Source organism: Homarus americanus, unplaced genomic scaffold, assembly GCF_018991925.1.
Source record: "Homarus americanus isolate GMGI-L3 unplaced genomic scaffold, GMGI_Hamer_2.0 scaffold25827, whole genome shotgun sequence".
Classification (NCBI taxonomy): Eukaryota; Metazoa; Arthropoda; class Malacostraca; order Decapoda; family Nephropidae; genus Homarus; species Homarus americanus.
This window is the reverse complement of record NW_024738300.1, coordinates 7978590-7998775: the sequence shown is the minus strand read 5'-3', so window position 1 is coordinate 7998775 and position 20186 is coordinate 7978590. Positions and strand designations below refer to the sequence as shown.

At 45.2% G+C, this 20186-nt stretch overlaps 1 protein-coding gene across 1 annotated transcript; it reads right to left on the bottom strand.

The window, feature by feature from the left end:
- Positions 1 to 3428: 3428 nt before the first annotated feature.
- On the bottom strand, positions 3429 to 19345 carry LOC121873817 (carbohydrate sulfotransferase 11-like). Its single transcript, XM_042377544.1, has 6 exons — positions 19128 to 19345; positions 14872 to 14977; positions 8197 to 8288; positions 7654 to 7759; positions 6529 to 6734; positions 3429 to 6130 (listed from the first exon to the last, which is right to left on the bottom strand). The coding sequence occupies exons 1-6, from the start codon at positions 19145 to 19147 to the stop codon at positions 5518 to 5520; spliced, it is 1143 nt and encodes a 380-aa protein (XP_042233478.1). The 5' UTR covers positions 19148 to 19345; the 3' UTR covers positions 3429 to 5517.
- Positions 19346 to 20186: the final 841 nt, after the last annotated feature.

The following is a 20186-nucleotide window of genomic DNA, read 5'->3' as shown; positions in this document are numbered from 1 at the left end:
CATGTACTCAAAATAATGTACTAAATGATTACTAAAATTTTTGTCTAATACAAACTATAGCATGTTTATATTCAAATTAATCACTATCTTATAAGAATTCCAGCAATGTAAATTATATTCTCCCCGGTCACTTCTGTGACATTTTATAAGCAAAAAACATAAACTCACGTTAAAGGACATGAATAAACAAATAAATACTTCACTAGACCTTTGGATCCAATTGTCAAACATGTCACTGTCACCCCCCCCCCCCTTCTTCCCAGCCAGGGTTTGGTGTTTTAGGCTTAAAGTTTTCATCTTATATCTTACTTACTTTTACTTTTATCCTCTTCACCACTGATCGGCTCGTTAGCCGCTTGGGCAATCGGTCACGTCTCTGTTACTTTTCTTTTTCTTTTATCCTCTTCACCAATTGATCGGCTCGTCTCTGTTACGCACTGTTGTTAAGTACTGGGCATGCACCGGCTCCTGAATGTACCTGAACCTACTCCAGTGTTGGTCAAGTCTAGTCTTGAAAGAGATCACACTCGGTGCCGTCACAACACTTTCTAGTACATTGTTCCAAGAGTTCACAACTCTCACTCTGAAAAAGTTTGCCCTCACAGTTTTCTGGACCTGCAGCTTCTTCAATCTTGAACTGTGACCCCTTGTGGGGCGAGCATCTGCCAGCTCCAAGTAAGGACACTTGACTGAGTAGTGCCCTTAAGATGCTTATACACCTCTATTAGGTCACCCCTTGCCCATCTGTGGTATAAGCTAGGCAAGTTCAGGCGCTCCAATCTCTCAGGGTAGCTGAGGTGCCGAAGTGCAGGCACCAGTCTGGTGGCCCTCCTTTGAACATTTTCAACCAACTGACAGTCCCTAGCATATCTCGGGGACCAGACAGGGTGACAGTACTCCAGATGGAGAAGCACTTCACTCTTAAAGATCGTGGACCGTCTAGATATCTGAACGACCTTCTTATAAGACCCAATAATTTATTTTCCTGATTTACCTTCTTCTCGCAGTGGCCCGAGAACTTCAGCTCATTATCAACATACACACCTAGGTCCTTCTCACATTCAGTCTCAAATAGTGCAGTTTCTTCATCCCGTTGGAACATATGATACGCCTCCTTACCATTGGTACGCCCTAGGTGCATCCTCTTACACTTTGTGACATTGAATCTCAGCAGCCATTTATTCGACCATTCTTGGAGCTCACAGAGATCCTTCTGCAGCTCTTCACAGTCCGCATGGTTCTTGATTTCCCGAAATAACTTGGCGTCATCGGCAAACATTTTTATGGAGGAGTGTACAACGTCAGGCATGTCATTTATGAAACAAACAAACAACAGCGGGCCAAATACACTGCCCTGTTGTACCCCGCTTGTGACAGATGTGGATGATGATTTCATGTTTTTAATAACCACACACTGCTTGCGGTCATGTAGAAAGTCTTCTATCCACGCTAGGACATTTCCCCTAATTCCGTACCCTTCCAGTTTGATTTTCAGCCTTTCGTGGGATACACTGTCAAAAGCCTTGGCAAAATCTAGGTAAATATTGTCGATATTACCACCCTGTTCCAGAATATGGGTCCAAATATCCAATGCCTTGAGCAATTGCGTTAAGCAGGAGCGCCCCGGCATAAAACATGTTGGCAATCCTTTACAAGGTTGTTTCGTAGTAGATGTTCCATCGCGGCATCTCTCAAGTACTTTACAGATAATGTTGGTCAGGCTCACCGGTCTATAGCTGTTCGTGGAGTGACGATCGCCCTTCTTGAAGATAGGACTCACATAAGCCACTTTCCAATCACTGGGGACCTTTTGTTCATTCAGGCATTTACAAAACAGGAGCTTCAGGGGCTCGGCAAGTTCGTTGCACAACTCTCTTAGCACTCTGGGGTGCACCAAGTCAGGGCCGGGACTTTTATGGACCTTTAGCTTTGACAGTTCATTTCTAATACCCTCTTCTGTGAACACAATGTGGGTCAGTGCTGTGTCGAACCATCTGTCCTCAAATGCAGGTAGGTTAATCGCATTCTCTCTTGTGAACACCGAGGAAAAGAAGCTGTTCAATGCCTCAGCTTTATCCAGGTCAGAATCTGCATAACTACCATCTTCAAGCCTCAGGTCTGATACTCCTACTCGCATTTTTAATTTCGACTTTGCATAGCGGTAAAACGCATTTGGGTCTGACTTTATCTCGCTTACAACCAGCCTCTGGAACTCATTTTCAGCCCTTCTACACTCTACCTTTGCTTGGTGTCTGGCTATTGCATACATCCTCCTGTCCTGCTCATCGTTTGACCCAACCCACATATTGAATTTCTGGATTTTCTTCTTAACTTTGTCGACCGCCGCATGGTTCATGTGTAGGGATCCCCTCATACTCCTAGAGGCACTGGGTTTGGTCTTGGGTATGTATTTATCGATCAAATGGGTCACTTTATTAGTTATGATATTCAGCGTAGTGTCTGAGTTCTTGTGCCTTAATGAGTCAGGCCTGTGGATACCCCTCATCTCTTCCCTCATCCCGTTGTAATTTCCCTTGTAATATTTGCACCTTGGCCTGGCCTTATCCTGAACTAGGTGACAGTTAAATCTGAATGACAACACTATATGGTGACTGGTGCCAACTGGGGCAAGGTGTTACAGTTTGGCCACAATACCCTCCTCGTTTGTTATGATGAGGTCTAGTGGCTTGGGTGTTTGCTCCCCCCTGTAATATGTCGGGTCTCTATCATGTTGGAACAGAAATTTATCTCTCAGAGTTTCCATAAAAAGAGTAGCAGGGTTATTCAAGTCATTTGGGGTGAACTAGTTTCTCCAGTCGATGTCACCATATTTAAAGTCCCCCATGATAAGGAGGTGGCCAAGGTTGAGCATCGCCGCATTGTCTATTAAGGCTCTTAAGTTCCTTTGATTTAGTGGGCCACAGTTTGGGGATCTGTAGATACACCCGACGATTAATAAGTCCCCTACCTTTAATTTAATTTTACACCACTTGGACTCTTCAAAATCATCCTCTCCCTGTACCCTCGCCTGGCTGGCTCTAAGGTCTTGCCTAGCATAGATAACCACACTCTTCTTGCAAGTTTCTTGAGAAAGGTTCGTAAATGAGTCATATCCGGCAATGTCACAGACTAAAGTTAGGAGAATATAATTTGTATTGCTGGAATCTTTAAAGTCACTCTAAGGATAGATAATTAAATAAGCACTAGACCTTGTCATCAACTGTCAAACATATCACCTCACCTCCCTCCCTCCCCCCCATCTTCCCAGCCAGTAAACAAACCATTTCACATCCCATAATTTTAGCTGTGTTGATTTATGTTTGTTTATTTTATCATAATACTACAAAAAGCAATGTTTTGTTTATTCTAGGAGATAGGCTGAGGTGCATCTGGGTAGACTGTCAGTCTTTTCAGTATTTTGTGTTTCTCTCAAGTACCAAACTAAATTATTCCATTTAAACAACACTTCGATTTAGTGTGAATTCGGTTTAAAGCGACCTCTCTTGGACCGTATCTCACATTATATTGATGTTCTACTGTACTGTGTTTTAACAACTAAGGTCTTTAAGCATGTAAGAATATTAATACTGTAATTATATTAGTCCTTCAACAATTAAAAATTACAGGAGATGGCATTATTTGTATACTGTATCATGTACAAGACACTCCCCGGTTTACGGAAATGTTCCGTTCCTGGACCTTATCTGTAAGCCGAATTTTCTGTAAACCGAAAATGACCTTTCATTAAGGTAAACATGTACTGTACCCTGTACTGAATCACAGATGGCATCTCACAAGGGGATGCGCTCACCTGCCTTTCGCATAATCCTCCACAAATACTTTAGTGTTGTTACGCCGTACTAGTTACCTTCCGTTATAACAGAAAATCTTGTGCAACCCAAAAAATTTTATAATGGGACTTATGGGAGCCATTCTGTATCCTCAAATTTCTGTAAACTGAGTGTTCTGTAACCCAGGGAGTGTCTGTATACTGCATTATATAGGTAAAATACTTGTGGAGAGTTGTCAGGATAGTACAGTAGATTTTTAATGAAGGAACCTGAAGGAAATGTCCAGTTTATATGTCGTCCTTCACAAGTTTTCACAACTGGATGACTTATTTAAAATTCATGTTCTACTCAGGTCTGAGTATACAAGGTGTATCACAATCCCATGCTATCACTTCAGGGCCTAGGGTCATTATCAGACAGAAATGTAATATGACCATTGCTCCAATTCCCATGGTTACAAAGCTATACTATGGGGAGATGTATGTACTATAATCAAGGGAATTAAAACAATATGACAAATAACAAGCATTGCTATCACATGACCCATACACAAAGTGCATACCTGCCGGTACATGTTCCTCATTCGTGAGTGTCGTATCTCTAGGCAACTCATGTGCACACCTTGACTGACTGCACTCATTGCTAGTGTAAGCACTACTGAGACTCTAGCTTTCATTATGATGCTTTACGGTTCATAAGGACAATCTTAATTTTTGAATCGATTTCATATAGCTTATAGTACTGTACTGTACTGGCAAATCAGGCTGCACTGCAAAAGAATAGGAGAGGTAGATACACCTGATGCTATGTGACACACATCTCTCACATGTAATTACTGTACTAGTTCTCCCCATAGTTCCATAACCATTAGGAATCAAACCAATGTTCATATTACATTTCTGACTGGTAATGACCCCAGGAATTAGTCCCTGATGTTATGACGTGACATTGTGATACATCCTCTGTACTGTACAGTATTGGTATGTCATTTCAATAATCATCTACATAATTTTTCCCCTTTAGTACTTTAATCATAATCAATATACTGTACTGCATAGGAATTATCGTGAAAGCTGACATCACTCCAAAAAGCTTGGTGTTAAACTTCTCCACCAGCTACTGATGCTGTTTATGAAAATACCTGTACCCTGTCCAAGTATTATGAAAAACAAATGAACTCTAAACCACCACATTACATAAATAATGCTTCTTATTAAACTCATCCATAACTCATATAAAAGCCTTCAGGTCACAGAAGCCTCATACACAAACTTGTTCTGATATAATTAATGATGACTGAGCAACCTTTTGAAATAGGTAGTACTGTATGTGAGAGACTTGTTGAGTTAGTGAATCATACTGTGTGGAGTTTAGTTTACAGTATAGATACATGAAGGTTGCCAGAATCCTCTCTGGTACCTTGTAATGCTTTTATACTTTCTAATCAGAGGCTATTGATTTTTTTTATGGAATTTGTCATAAATTGTTATCATATTAGTTCTGATCAGTTATGTCCTGTTGTAATGTATATTCAGGTCATCATTTTACTTTTAATTCCTAGTCTAATTTTACTCAGTTTCAGCTGGAATAAAATTATTTGCTATACAGTATCCTCACCTTTTTATTTTTTGCATACTGTACTGTAAAGTACGACCTCAACTCCGTCAAATACTTTTATCAACAACTACTTCCTTGTTTATTAAGTCAAGAGTACAGGGAGGTTTCTTCATTTACTGGTAGCATTAACATAAGTGTTATAGGGACTGAGGTCATAGCCAAACATCTCAAAATCCACCTTGTATATCTCATACAGCTTCACCAGTTGTGTTCTATCAATTTGGGAAAATAATAATGCTTCAATATTCTGGGCAGACTTGTGATCTTGGTCTCTCTTAGAATGAGTCATCCTGTCAAGATTTCCACTGCTGGCTTTCTTGCTGTGAATATGGTCATGGGTTTTGGCTCTGTGATTATCAGGCACCTTGTGGAAGTGAGGAATGGGGCCACTAAGGTTGGTTGTGTGGACATAAAGAGGTTTGAGGCCCTCAAGGTTGGTGATATGAACAAGGTACTGTGTCTCCTCGTCCATTGCCTCCAGGTGAAGGATGACAGAGTAGTGGTGGTGGCAGGGAGTGCAGACGAGGTAATAAGGACGCCAGTGCTCATTGTAATCCGATGCAGGGGTAGAGACCAGATACTCTACGAATTCCCAGAAAGTGGGCACGTCTATGTACTCTGGCGGCTGTGGTTTGTTGCGATAGTGTTGAATGATTGGCATCCCATACAAGTCCCTGAACTTTTTGAATTGGTGGTATTCCCACTTGTTCTGTAGCTTGTCTCTGTAATACAAGACGTCTTTAATAATTAAGACTTTTTTACTAATTATGGTAGAACAAGCAACTGTGTTTACATATCTGTACATTTATATCACGATGAATGAACTAAGAATTACTGATCTTTAGCTTCTCAACTTTATTGTATTTGATACAACTAATTAACTGCAACAGCTTATTTATTAGCTTAAAAAAATTGTGTAAAGATTCTTGAATAGTATGTAATTAAAGTTTTTGTTAGTGTAGTGTCTTGCCCATACCACTGGCCACCATTCCTGGAGATCTTTTATAACTCAACCTCCAGATCATAAAAAAATACAGTACAGAAAGCATATATAAATTATAAGTACACTACTGCATTTTACTGATCAACTGCAGTTGAAAGAGTTCCCTCGGAGTTGTACCTGTAGGCTGAAAGAATTCTTTGGAAGGGGTGTCTGACAACCATGAAGGTGGTACAAAAGGAGACATCCTCTTGTAGTGCTGGGTGAGGCATTAGGTGTCGCAGACGGGTGTGTAACTGCCCTCTGGGTATTTCATTAATCAGATGCTCCTGGCCCAGTACCCGCAAAAGCCCATGCACCAGTGATGTTGATGCCACCTTTGGGACCTTATGGAAAAGTACAAGCTGGGAAAAACTAGTACTTTATAAAAAATATGTAAATCACTAAAACTGAGTCAGAGTGACTGCCCTCCATTATACAAGTGTGAATGTATGTACAGTAAACCCTGTTTTTATAATGTTTTGCTTAACCATTGCTGACATAACATTAGGGAACAAATTGCGATTAAAATTGTATTGTTTCTTTTTTTTCAGTACACACTGTTTTATTATTTAATCTTATAAGAATGGTGATGACTGTGTGATCATTATTCGCTGGATGAGGAAACATTGAAACAAGTCATAAAAGCGTTTGAATCTTGCCATAGACCTCTGATTTACACCATCAGAGGTCTGGGAACAAACAAAGAATCACTCCAATTCTATGTGAGAGCCTCACGGCTTGTGGAAGCTACTCCACCTCCACCAGCATATTCCTCATCCTTGTCACGCAAATTACCCTAAGATTTACTAGTAAAATGTTGAGGAAAGTCGCCATCTTCACTTTTATTAATGTCACTATGCATAGGAAGGAGTTTCCTGTTTCCAGAATCAAATACAATACAATGATGTCAATTTCCTCGTGCATGGTGCGCTGCCCATGAGTGGCTGTGATCTATTCGTCCTCTCCATTTGTTGGAGGAGGTAAAGTATTACCTGTTTTCATTTTATTTTTATTGAATGTGGTTGTTTTTTATATAAGGGATATCCACTTATTGCCATACAGTGTTGAATGGCCTATTGTGTCCAGTGCTTGTCTTTGAACCTAAATTCCATAAATCAATCAATCAACGAGTGACTGTGGCCCATCCATTACTAATAGGCAAGAGTCCTACACTGCCTTAGATCAAATGCCAGAAGCCACTACCTGTCATGGTTTAGTATGAGGATTAATCTGTTACGATACAGAGGGACGGAGGCTACTGACCTTACACCAGGCTAAACGGTGTTGACGGTCGACTAAAACATCAGGGTTGGCCAGGAGGGTCTTGTTCACTGTTGACCATCGTGTAGGATCTGCATTCAAACTTCCCCTGCCAATCCCCAGCAATATGTAAGCATGGAAAAATATTCAACTTTCTTTTAGAGCATCATGACAGAGTTTAATTTTACCCACTGATGATCAGTGTCAGCAGTACGTACAGTATATCAAAAAATTAAAGGAAAGAATGCCTTGTATAGTTCTGAAATGGTATAGTACTGTACTAAGCTTATCTCTGACCCTGTGATCGTATGGACTGAAGTGTTTTGTATGATACACTGAATTAAGATAAATGCTTGCTTAGGTGTTTGATAGGTTGAGGCTACAGAGGATGATGATGATGATTATGGTAGTAGATGATAGTAGTGGTGGATGATGATGATGATGATGGCAGTAGATTGTGTTTGTGGTGGATGGTGGTAATGGTAATTGAACATGGTAGCAGACTGCAGCAGTGGATGATGAAGGCAAAAACCAGTGGGTACTCACGCATACTGCTGAAGGAGGAAATTGCTATACTTATGGCAGGTGTGGTCCACTAGCTTAGTCCTCTCGGCCATACGCTGCATCATCACCACGACCTGTCAGCAACACCACTGGTTATCTTATATACCTCTATTATGTCTTCCTAAAATACAAACATAAATGAAAAGAACTAAAGCAATAAAACATGTATATTTGTGTTCTATGGATACAATATAATGTTTACTTGTGGATGTATTCTACCTTGAAGTTTCATAATAATTATTTGTATTGTCATTATAGAAATAACAAAATCAAGACAAAAGGATTGGTGAAAGTCATTATTTCTTCGTGGAGGCCATCTATCAGTGGAGCTACTCATAGTGGAGGCCATCTATCAGTGGAGCTACTCATAGTGGAGGCCATCTATCAGTGGAGCTACTCATGGTGGAGGCCATCTATCAGTGGAGCTACTCATAGTGGAGGCCATCTATCAGTGGAGCTACTCATGGTGGAGGCCATCTATCAGTGGAGCTACTCATAGTGGAGGGCCATCTATCAGTGGAGCTACTCATAGTGGAGGCCATCTGTCAGTGGAGCTACTCATAGTGGAGGCCATCTATCAGTGGAGCTACTCATGGTGACATCTATCAGTGGAGCTACTCATAGTGGAGGCCATCTATCAGTGGAGCTACTCATAGTGGGCCATATATCAGTGGACCCACTCATAGTGGGGAGGCCATCTGTCAGTGGAGCTACTCAGAGGAGGCCATCTATCAGTGGAGCTACTCCCTTAGTGGAGCCATCTATCAGTGGAGCTACTCAGAGGAGGCCATCTATCAGTGGAGCTTCTCAGGGAAATACCATCCGTCAGAGGAACCACTCACCAGTAGAGGTCATCCGTCCAGGGGAGTCACTCCTCAGTGAAGGCCATCCATCCAGGGGAGCCACGCTTGCCAGTCTGAAGCCATCCGTCCAGAGCCATTCATCAGTGGAGCCATCCGTCAGGGGCCACTCTAGTGGAGGAGCCATCTGTCCAGGGGGCCACTCATAGTGGAGGCCACCCACGTGGGGGCCACTCGTAGTGGAGGCCATGTGTCCACGGGGCCACTCATCAGTGGAAGCCATCTGTCCAGGGGCCACTCATGGTGGGGACATCCTTCAAGAGGCCACTCTTAGTGACGTTCATCCATCAAAGGGAGCCACTCATAGTGTAGGACAGCCATCCAGAGGCCACTCAGAAGGCCATCCGTCAAAGGCCTAACTCATCGAAGTGGAGCCATCTGTCAGAGGGCCCTCGTAGTGGAGACCCATCTGTCAGAGGCCACTCTGCATAGTGTAGGACATCCGTCAGGGCCACTTTTCGTGAGTGGGGCTTAATAAATTAAGAACCAAGGCCATCCGTCCAGAAGCCACTCATAGTGACATTCATCCATCAAAGGGAGCCACTCATAGTGTAGGACATCCGTCAGAGCCTACTTCAGAAGGCCATCCGTCAAAGAGCCACTCATCAGTAAGAGCCCATCTGTCAGGGGGCCACTTGGTGAGGCCTCCTGTCAGGAGCCACTCATAGTGTGGATATCCGTCAGGGGGGCCACTTTCGTGAGCCATCTGTCAGAGACACTCATAGTGTGGGACATCCGGCAGGAGCCGCTATATTGACGATCCATCCATCAAAGGAGCACTCATGAGTGTAGGACATCCGTCAGGGAGCCACTCATAGTCGGACACATCCGGCAGGGAGCCACTCATGAGTGTAGGATATCCGTCAGAACCCTTAAACGGAGCCAGCTGTCCAGGAGCCACCCATAGTGGGCCATCCATCAAGGTCAGGCCTGTAATGGAGGCCATCCATCAAGGTCGAGCCATTCATCAATGGAGGCCATCCGTCCGCCGGTCGGGGCCACTCATCAATGGAAGACCATCCGTCGAGATAAGGCACTCATCAATGGAGCCCATCCGTCAAGATCCAGACCCACTCATCAATGGAAGACCATCCGTCACGGTCAGGGACACTTTCATCAATGGAGGCCATCCGTCAAGGTCGGGGCCACTCATCAATGGAGGAGCCATCCGTCAAGGGTCCGGAGCCATTCGTCAATGGAGGCCATCAAACTCAAGGTCGGAAGCCACTCATCAATGGAGGCCATCCGTCACGGTCAGGGGCCTCCATCAATGGAGGCCATCCGTCAAGGTCAGGGCCACTCATCAATGGTATCCAAGCGTCCAGGTCTGGGAGCCGTCCGTAATGGAATATCATCTTTGTCAGGGAGCCACTCATCAATGGTGGCAGTCCGTCAAGGTCGGCCACTCATCAATGGAGCCATCAAATGCTGGTCCAGGACACTCATCAATGAGCCCTCCGTCAAGGTCAGGGCCACTCATCAATGGAGGCCATCCGTCAAGGTCTGGGGCCATTCATCAATGGAGCCATCCGTCACGGTCGAGGCCACTCATCAATAGAGGAGCCATCGTCGGGTCCGGAGCCATTCATCAATGGAGGCCATCCGTCCACAGTCGGGGCCACTCATCAATAGTGGCTTGATCCGTCCAGGTCAGGGAGCCACTCATCAATAGGAGGCCATCCGTCCGCGGTCGCAGCCACTCATGTTGACCCATCCATTAAGGTCGGGCCACTCATCAATGGAGGCCATCCGTCAAGGTCTGGGGCCACTCATCAATGGTGGCAGATCCGTCGGAGTCTGGGGCCACTCATCAATAGAGCCATCAATCTGAGTCCGGGGCCCTCACCAATGGTGGCAGTCCGTCAAGGTCTGGGGCCACTCATCAATGGAGGCCATCCGTCACGGTCCGGGGAGCCACTCATCAATAGAGCCATCCATCAGATCGAGCCATTCATCAATGGAGGCCATCCGTCACGGTCGGCCACTCGGCCAATGGGCAATCCGTCGCAAGGTCTGGGGCCACTCATCAATGGTGGCAGTCCGTCAAGGTCGAGGGCCACTCATCAGCTGACCATCCATCAAGATCAGACCATTCATCAATGAAGCCATCCGTCAAAGGTCGGGGCCCACTCATCAATGGAGCCATCCATCAAGATCGAAGACCATTCATCAATGGTAGCGATCCGTCAAGGTCTGGGGCCACTCATCAATGAGTGGCAGTCCGTCAGGTCCGGGGCCACTCATCAATGGGAGGCCATCCGTCAATGTCTGGAGCCACTCATCAATGGAGGCCATCCATCAAATCCGGAGCCATTCATCAATGGAGGCCATCCGTCCTGGGTCAGGGGCCACTCATCAATGGAGCAGTCCGTCAAGGTCTGGGGAGCCCTTTCCATCAGTGGCAGTCCGTCCAGGTCTGGAGCCACTCATCAATGGAGGCCATCCGTCAATGTCTGGAGCCACTCATCAATGGTGGCAGTCAAATCAGGTCAGGCACTCATCAATGGGGGCCATCCGTCCGCGGTCGGAGCCACTCATCAATGGAGGCAGTGCGTCAAGGTCGGAGACCCTCATCAATAGTGGCAGAGTCCGTCAAGGTCGAGGGGCCATTCATCAATGGAGGCCATCCGTCACGGTCTGGGAGCCCTCATCATTGGAATATCCGTCAAAGGCCCAGGGCCACTCATCTATAAGGAGTCCATCGTCAAGGTCTGGGAGCCACTCATCAATGAGTGGCGTGATCCGTCAAGGAGTCCGGGGAGCCCACTCATCAATGGAGGCCATCCGTCACGGTCCGGGGCCACTCATCAATGGAGCCATCCGTCAAAGTCGGGGCCACTCATCAATGGAGAGCCACTCCGTCAAGGTGCGGAGCCATTCATCAATGGAGGCCATCCATCACGGTCCGGGGCCACTCATCAATGGTGGCAGTCCGTCAGAATAAGACCACTCATCAATGGAGGCCATCCATCAAGATCCGGAGCCATTTCATCAATGGGAGGCCATCCGTCACGGTCCGGGCCCACTCATCTGAGTCCATCCAGGTCTGGGGCCACTCATCAAGAGCCATCCGTCAAGGTCTGGGGCCTCATCAATGGTGGCAATCCGTCAGTCGGGCCACTCATCAATGGAGCCATCGTCACGGTCCGGGGCCATCCATCAATGGAGGCCATCCGTCCACGGTCTGGGGCCACTCATCATTGGAGGCCATCCGTCAAGGCTGAGGCCACTCATCTATGGAGTCCATCCGTCAAGGTCTGGGGCCACTCATCAATGGTGGCAGTCCGTCAAGGTCTGGGGCCACTCATCATAGTGGCAGTCCGTCAAGTCGGGGCCACTCATCAATGGAGGCCATCCGTCCGGTCCGGGCCACTCATCAATGGAGCCATCCGTCAAGGTCGGGCCACTCATCAATGGAGGCCATCCGTCAAGAGTGCGGGCCATTCATCAATGGAGGCCATCCGTCAGTCCGGGCCACTCATCGGTGGCAGTCCGTCAGGTCTGGGGCCACTCATCAATGGAGGCCATCCATCAAGATCGAGCCATTCATCAATGGAGCCATCCGTCACGGTCCGGGCCCACTCATCAATGGTGGCAGTCCGTCAAGGTCCGGGCCACTCATCGTAGGCCATCAGTCAGGTCTGGGCCCACTCATCAATAGGCCATCCGTCAAGGTCGAGCCATTCATCAATGGAGGCATCCGTCACGGTCGGGCCACTCATCAATAGGCCATCCGTCAAGGTCTGGGGCCACTCATCTGGGAGTCCATCGTCAAGGTCTGGGGCCACTCATCAATGGAGGCTCATCTGGGTCTGGGCCACTCATCAATGGAGGCCATCGTCAGGTCTGGGGCCACTCATCAATGGATGGAGGCCATCCGTCAGGTCGGGGCCACTCATCAATGGAGGCCATCCGTCAAGGGCCGGGCCACTCATCTATGGAGTCCATCCGTCAAGGTCTGGGGCCACTCATCAATGGAGGCCATCCATCAAGGTCTGGGCCACTCATCAATGGAGGCCATCCGTCAGGGTCTGGGGCCACATCAATGGAGGCCATCGGTCAGGTCGGGGCCACTCATCAATGGTGGCAATCCGTCAGGTCGGGGCCACTCATCAATGGTGGCAGTCCGTCAGGTCCTGGCCATCATGGCCATCGTCAGGTCTGGGGCCACTCATCAATGGAGCCATCGGTCAAGGTCTGGGGCCACTCATCAATGGTGGCAGTCCGTCAAGGTCTGGGGCCACTCATCAATGGTGGCAGTCCGTCAAGGTCCGGGGCCTCATCAATGGAGGCCATCTCAGGTCGCCCTCAATGGTGGCAGTCCGTCAAGTCTGGGGCCACTCATCAATGGTGGCAGTCCGTCAGGTCCGGGCCACTCATCAATGGTGGCCATCCGTCAGGTCTGGGGCCACTCATCAATGGTGGCAGTCCGTCTAGGTCAGGGCCCACTCATCAATGGAGGCCATCCGTCAGGACTGGGGCCACTCATCAATGGAGGCCATCTGTCAAGGTCTGGGGCCACTTATCATTGGAGGCCATCCGTCAAGGCCCAGGGCCACTCATCTATGGAGTCCATCCGTCAAGGTCTGGGGCCACTCATCAATGGAGGCCATCCGTCAAGGTCTGGGGCCACTCATCAATGGAGGCCATCCGTCAAATTCGGGGCCACTCATCAATGGAGGCCATCCATCAAGGCCCAGGGCCACTCATCAATGTAGGCCATCTGTCAAGGTCTGGGGCCACTCATCATTGGAGGCCATCCGTCAAGGCCCAGGGCCACTCATCTATGGAGTCCATCCGTCAAGGTCTGGGGCCACTCATCAATGGAGGCCATCCGTCAAGGTCTGGGGCCACTCATCAATGGAGGCCATCCACCAAGATGCGGGGCCACTCATCAATGGAGGCCATCCATCAAGGCCCAGGGCCACTCATCAATCGAGTCCATCCATCAATGCCACTCATCAATGGAGTCCATCTGTCAAGGTCTGGGGGCCTCAATATTGGTTCTTTTCATTAGAACACTGATTTAGTAAATCTTTAAAATAATTCCCAATGTTTCATACACAAGTAATCAATTTATCTCGTCCTCACAACACGGATATTGATGGTGACTGATGCCTTTTGTCTCACTTTAATCCGCGTCATTCATTTACTACTTCAGGAGAACCCTCAGTTATACTCATCTTAAAGAGAATATTGATGTACTTTATAATCTGTAATGTATTTAATGATTTTCTTCTTCTACTCACCTAATGAAGTTTATATTGTGAGCTACTGGTCTGTAACACCGGGCCAATACAGTACAGTACAGTACAGTACAGTATATAGTACAGTACAGTACAGTACAGTACAGTACTTCTACTGCTGCTGTTGCTGCTGCTACTATAACGCACTGTACCATTTTTAGCGTTATTATTATTATTATTATTATTATTAAGAGTATTTTAATAGTACTGTGCTAATACTTGTACTACTACTATTTTATAGCAGCTACTGCTACTAATATAGTAATTACAATATTAATATTACTATCGTAATACTATCAATTTACTACTTATGTGCTCTTAGTCTCACTGCTAATTTTAATTCTATAACTGTACCAGGACATGCTTTGTAACTATTACTATTATTACCACCACAGACACTACAAACACGACCACTACTTAGTATTAATGCTACAAACCACAACCACAGTACTTCAGTCATCTGGTCCCACTGGAAGACTGTAACACAAATGATAATGGCTCATACACGTCAAACGACATCAAGTGATAAACAGTACGGAAGTACAACTTACCCAGTAGTGGTGGCTGATGATAGAAGCCAGGCTGACGAATGTGAGACTAACGATTACCACTGTCAGGAGGATCACCAACACCGTCTTCACCCTCCACCATACACGTCTGTCGGCAGTCACCACTGTCTGAGATTATTGTGATTTATGCAACTCCCCCCTCCCCCCTCTATTATCCACAAGGCGCTGGAGCTGTTATAAAGGTCTAAATCTGTAAGCCTTGCCTATTATAACCAAACATCTTTAGCCCATATAAGGGCCATACCCAGGCCTCAAATTTGAGCGATGCAATGTTTAAATTACACCCCATTCCACAACCCTGTATTTGTAATCTTTTACTTTTATCCTCTTCGCCACCGATCGGCTCATTAGCCGCTTAGGCGGTCGGTCACTGTTACACACTGTTGGCAGGTACTGGGCATGTACTGGCTCCAGAATGTAACTGTACCTGCTCCAGTGTTGGTCAAGTCTGGTCTTGAATGAGCTCACACTCGGTGCCAACACTTCCTGACAGGTTGTTCCAAGAGTTCACAACTCTCACTCCAAAAAAAGTTTGCCCTCACAGTTTTCTGGACTTGTGGCTTGTTCATCCTTGATTTGTGACCACTTGTGGGGGATTAAGTGTATGTTGACTATGAACTGAAGTTCTCGGGCCATTGTGAGACGGTCAATCAACCAATTAAACTAGTAGATCTTATAAGAAGGTCGTTCAGATATCTAGACGGTCTGCCCCTTGTAACGATCTTCAAGAGTGCGGTGCTTCCTAGTCTGGAGTGCAGTCACCCTGTCTGGTCACCGAGATATACTAGGGACTGTCAGCTGATTGAAAATGTCCAAAGGAGGGCCACCGGACTGGTTCCTGCTTTACAGCACCTCAGCTACTTGAGAGATTAGAACACCTGCAACTGCCTAGCTTATATTACAGACTGGCAAGAGGAGTCCTAATTGAAGTATATAAACATCTCAGAGGGCGCTACTGAGTCGGGTGTGCCTACCTAGAGCTGGCAAACGCCCCCCACCCACAAGGGGTCACAGCTCAAGGTTGAAGAAACCACAAGTCCAGAAAACTAAGAGGGCAAACTTTTTTGGAATGAAAATTGTGAGCTCTTGGAACAACCTGCCAGAGTGTGGTGACGGCACCGAGTGTGAGCTCATTCAATACAAGACTTGACCAACACCGGAGTAGGTTCAGATGCATTCAGGAGCCGGTGCATGCCCAGTACTTGCCAACAGTGCATAACAAAGACGTAACCGACAGCCCAAGCGGCTAGCGAGCCGATCAGTGGCGAAGAGGATAAAATATTGGGGCAGCTAAATGCAAACTTTCGAAGAATCATTCAAATGGTGATACAAGCACCAAATTTGGCATGGTAATTATTTAATGATTACGAAATCAAGTCAGCCTGATTGGCCATTTGAAAATCAAATTGGCATTTTCAAGATAGCCGTCATACTATTCTCAAGTTGATTTTTCTTATAGAGAATTTATGTAGTTGGTCATCTGAGTGATCTTGGTGTCATTATATATGTTTTCAAAAGCATGCTCAGATGATTTTTTATAGTTTAAGTCCATTGTAACATTTTATCATAAAATAACTTTTAGTAAAAATATATAACAAAAAGAACTTACTAAAAAAAAAAGTACTCACTATTAGCACTGGTTCCTGTGACTACTCCTGACAGTACATCTTTGTGCATTTACTGCTGTTCACATATGCAGCTGCAAGTGCTATACTGCGGGAAAGTCCAGAGCAAGCATTTGCATCTCTGTTGCAGTCTTTCTTACAGGAACATTTGGTCAGCTCCTGACAGCATCTTCATAATCGGGGAAAAGTCGTCCAACGTATCTGCCATGCCTCTCCTTCTGCGTCCATCCCCAGTTGACAGGACTGCTGGTTTCTGGATTGGAGATTGTTGCCTGGCCCCAGATGATACCAACCTGGTAGGCATACTTTTGCATGTTCATGAGGGCTGCCTGGGTTGGTGGAGATGGGGTCATATGGTCTCTGCGGAAAGATTTGAAATGCTTGCCTCATCTACACACCAGTGGCTGCACTAGATCTGTCGTACATGAGAACAACAAATCTTTCCAGCGTCTGCAGGTCAACGTCAGCAACTGTTGTTGGACTTTGGCTGAGTTTGGTGAATGTTCTGAAACTTCATCACAGACATTCCATGTCTGCCATGCAGATTCTTTCCTTTCTACAGAGCCAGGCCCCAACATCACAGTCAGTGAAAGCATGGCAGGATCACAGCTTTCTTAGGCCCTATCCTTAGAAACTACATCATGAACTGGAATCCATCAATGACTGGCTCCTTGGCCAAAGGCAATCCACATGTTATCAAGACCAAGTTCCTGTAGTGTAGTGTAGTGTAGTGATGGCAGTACACAAATATTGGTGTGTCTGCTTCCTCATGACAGCATGGAGCCACAGCTTCTAGGAACTTCTCTGTGTTTGTAATGTCATCTTCTCTCCCTTCCATCCACCTTACCGTGCATGTCGTCTGTTACGTGAGCCAACATCCTTCTCAAAGGCTTCAGTGGGATCTCTTCCTTGGTGATGAGCTTGCAGCTGGGGGATGTGAAAAACGCTAGTCCTTCAGTCGAGTAGCATGAACATCCGGGCGATCCAACACCCAGCTGCTCAAGTCTCTGTCTGTAGAGTGTGACCAAGGTCAGCAGAATCTGAAAATGGGTGGTTCAGTACCATCACTAGAAGCTTTCATCTGAGTGATGCGTGACCAGTTCAGAAAGCAGTGGGTATGGCGTTGTTCGGATAAGCTCCTGTGCTTCTTCTCGCTCATAAGAACATTACGGTGTGTTGCTTTCTCCGGTTGTACAGTTCTGCCAGGCAGCGGGTGATACATCAGTGTGCCCACAACATCTCCTGCACTTGGATTTGGCAAGAGTTTCCATCATAAGAATGTCTTCACACAATCCATTCAATCTTTTATTAAGTTTCATTGTCATTGCATGTCTTATGTCATCTCCGAAGCTTCTTCCTCACATAGAAAGCATTCTGTTGCTTTGGGGTCTCTGACCATTCGTGGTATCTTGCTACTGCTGTTCTCCTCTGCTTGCTTCTTGGGGTTCGCCTTTTCTGAGCTCTATTTAACTTTGTGTTGTTGAACCTTGAAGTCTGTAACTCTTATGATACTGTGCCTTGTTTCTCCTCAAGGTCTCCTCTATCCCATCATCTTCAACAAGTCTTGCAGGAGTCAAGCTTGACTTGGCAGTCACATTGATTGAATAGAGAAATAAAGAATATTCATGACAAGCCGTGACAAATATCTCCTTTTTTGTGAGATTTACATGTGGAGACTTAGATCTTCCTTCTTATCCTGTTGACAAAAGACAACACTTTGCCCAGTCAGTGAGAATGATTTGTTGGTAGATTTTGTCCATAACTATTTTTTGATCTTCAGGGCCGAGGTTTATCCTTTTACCACCTGATGAACACTTTCTTGTAGCATATATGGATATAATAGGATTCATACCTTTTCACCTGGTCCCGATCGTTCATCCAGTGTCATTAGTCCGTGCGATCTGTACACCATCCAGATAACTAAAAACCGTTAGCATCATGGCTCGGCTCTCCGCTGACACATCATGTCAAGAGATTCAGGTGCGGCTGCTAAACTGAGGATTTGGGTTGGTTAAAGCAGCATTTGAGACACTAAGCTGTTGCAGTATGACATGCTTTTTCTTAATGACACTGAACCCCATGCTGGGTTGCTGGTGATGTCTCCGAGTGTGCCCTGGTAGTGTGACAATCACTCCTCACACGCAGGGCCTCTGCATGCTACCCCTCACCTAGTTGAAAAACATAAATCCATTTTTATAAAACCAGTCATAAATAAGACAAATATGTATCTGAGAGTATCAGAAATAGAAAAAATCATCTGAGCATGCTTGAAAACATGCATATCGACTATAAGATCATTTGCATTGACCAACTACAGTACATCAATTTCTATAAAAAAAAATCTTCTTTCGAAGGTCAATTTGGCAGCCATCTTGAAAAATGGCCGCCATCTTGGATTTCCAAATGGCCAATCAGGCAGATTTGACAAGTAGTCCCTAGGGTTTGATCATGACAAATTTCATGCTTGTATCACCATTTGCACGATTTTTCCATTATCCGCTCTACTAAAAGTAATTTGTAAAAGTAATATACATATTAACTTAGATATTACGTTGATATTACTAATTATACTACATCTGTCTCTATGTTACCCTCATTCATGACCACACTTACCTGTATTTAATGAAGAGCATTTTGATCTGAACTGAAGTACCAGTATTAATGGGCGGACTCCTCCCACTGACGCTATCTTTTAAATGGTCGTGTCATTATTAACATGTGAGACTTTTTATCGTTTTTATTTTCAAAATTGTTCGCAACACCGCTTATATTTGTACACTCATCAAACAGTTGCCCGCGCTTTCAACGACATACTGTAGAGGACGTGTAGCAGTGAGGTGGGCAGTCTGTGCAGATGAGAAACGCTTTAATTTACTGTATATACACAAAGCTCGCACATGTGTTCGGAAACGCTCACTCAGGTGGACTGTAGAGCTGCATCAGCATTATCAACACTACTGTATGTGTGCATCTAGTGCTTACATATCCATACCCGTTAATTATCCTTATGTGTGTGTGTGTGTGTGTGTGTGTGTTGGATAAGTAAACACTAGATGCACACATATATAAGAATACTGATAGTTGATATTTTTTCCCAATAAATAATAATCGAATTTAAAAGTGGTGGAAGGAAGTTAACTTTGTAAGTAAAGTGAAAACAAAATCAGAGGATGTAATCAGTATCTGCACAATAGTTACAATAATTATCAATAATATTATTTTCAGTCTGCCGTCTTTCATTCAATATACAGTACTGTATATATTTTAAGATAGTTTCATGTAACGAAAGGTCTGTTGTGTGGGAACATGAGTAGCGTCTCAGTTCCTTACTTACCTTATTTATTTGGATTACCTGAAGGTTATCTCCCAGTTTATACCACATTAAGATTAACCACACTTGTATTAACATAACCTTTACTAACGCATAAAGCATTGCGTGTTTTTCCTTATGAATCCCTTTCTATCATATTGTCACAGTGTATTTGTTTTGCTTTAGTATAACACTTGATGCAAGTGTATTATCAGATGCGATCTTCGTACTTAATACATGCTTGTTGAGTCATTATTGACGTTGCGTGTTTAGGGACCTTATAGCCAAGGTGTATGGCAGTAAAGTATGGGTGGATAAATCAAATAATTGTGGACACTATTATGTGATACACTGGTGGCGTT

Excerpts from the sequence above, each read along its gene's own strand:
- LOC121873817 (XM_042377544.1), bottom strand. The coding sequence starts at position 19,147 with ATGCTCTTCATTAAATACAG. Across the intron at positions 6,735-7,653 it reads ACCGTTTAGCCTGGTGTAAG|GTCCCAAAGGTGGCATCAAC; the intron begins GTCAGTAGCCTC and ends CTTTTCCATAAG. Across the intron at positions 6,131-6,528 it reads AGAATTCTTTCAGCCTACAG|AGACAAGCTACAGAACAAGT; the intron begins GTACAACTCCGA and ends CTTGTATTACAG.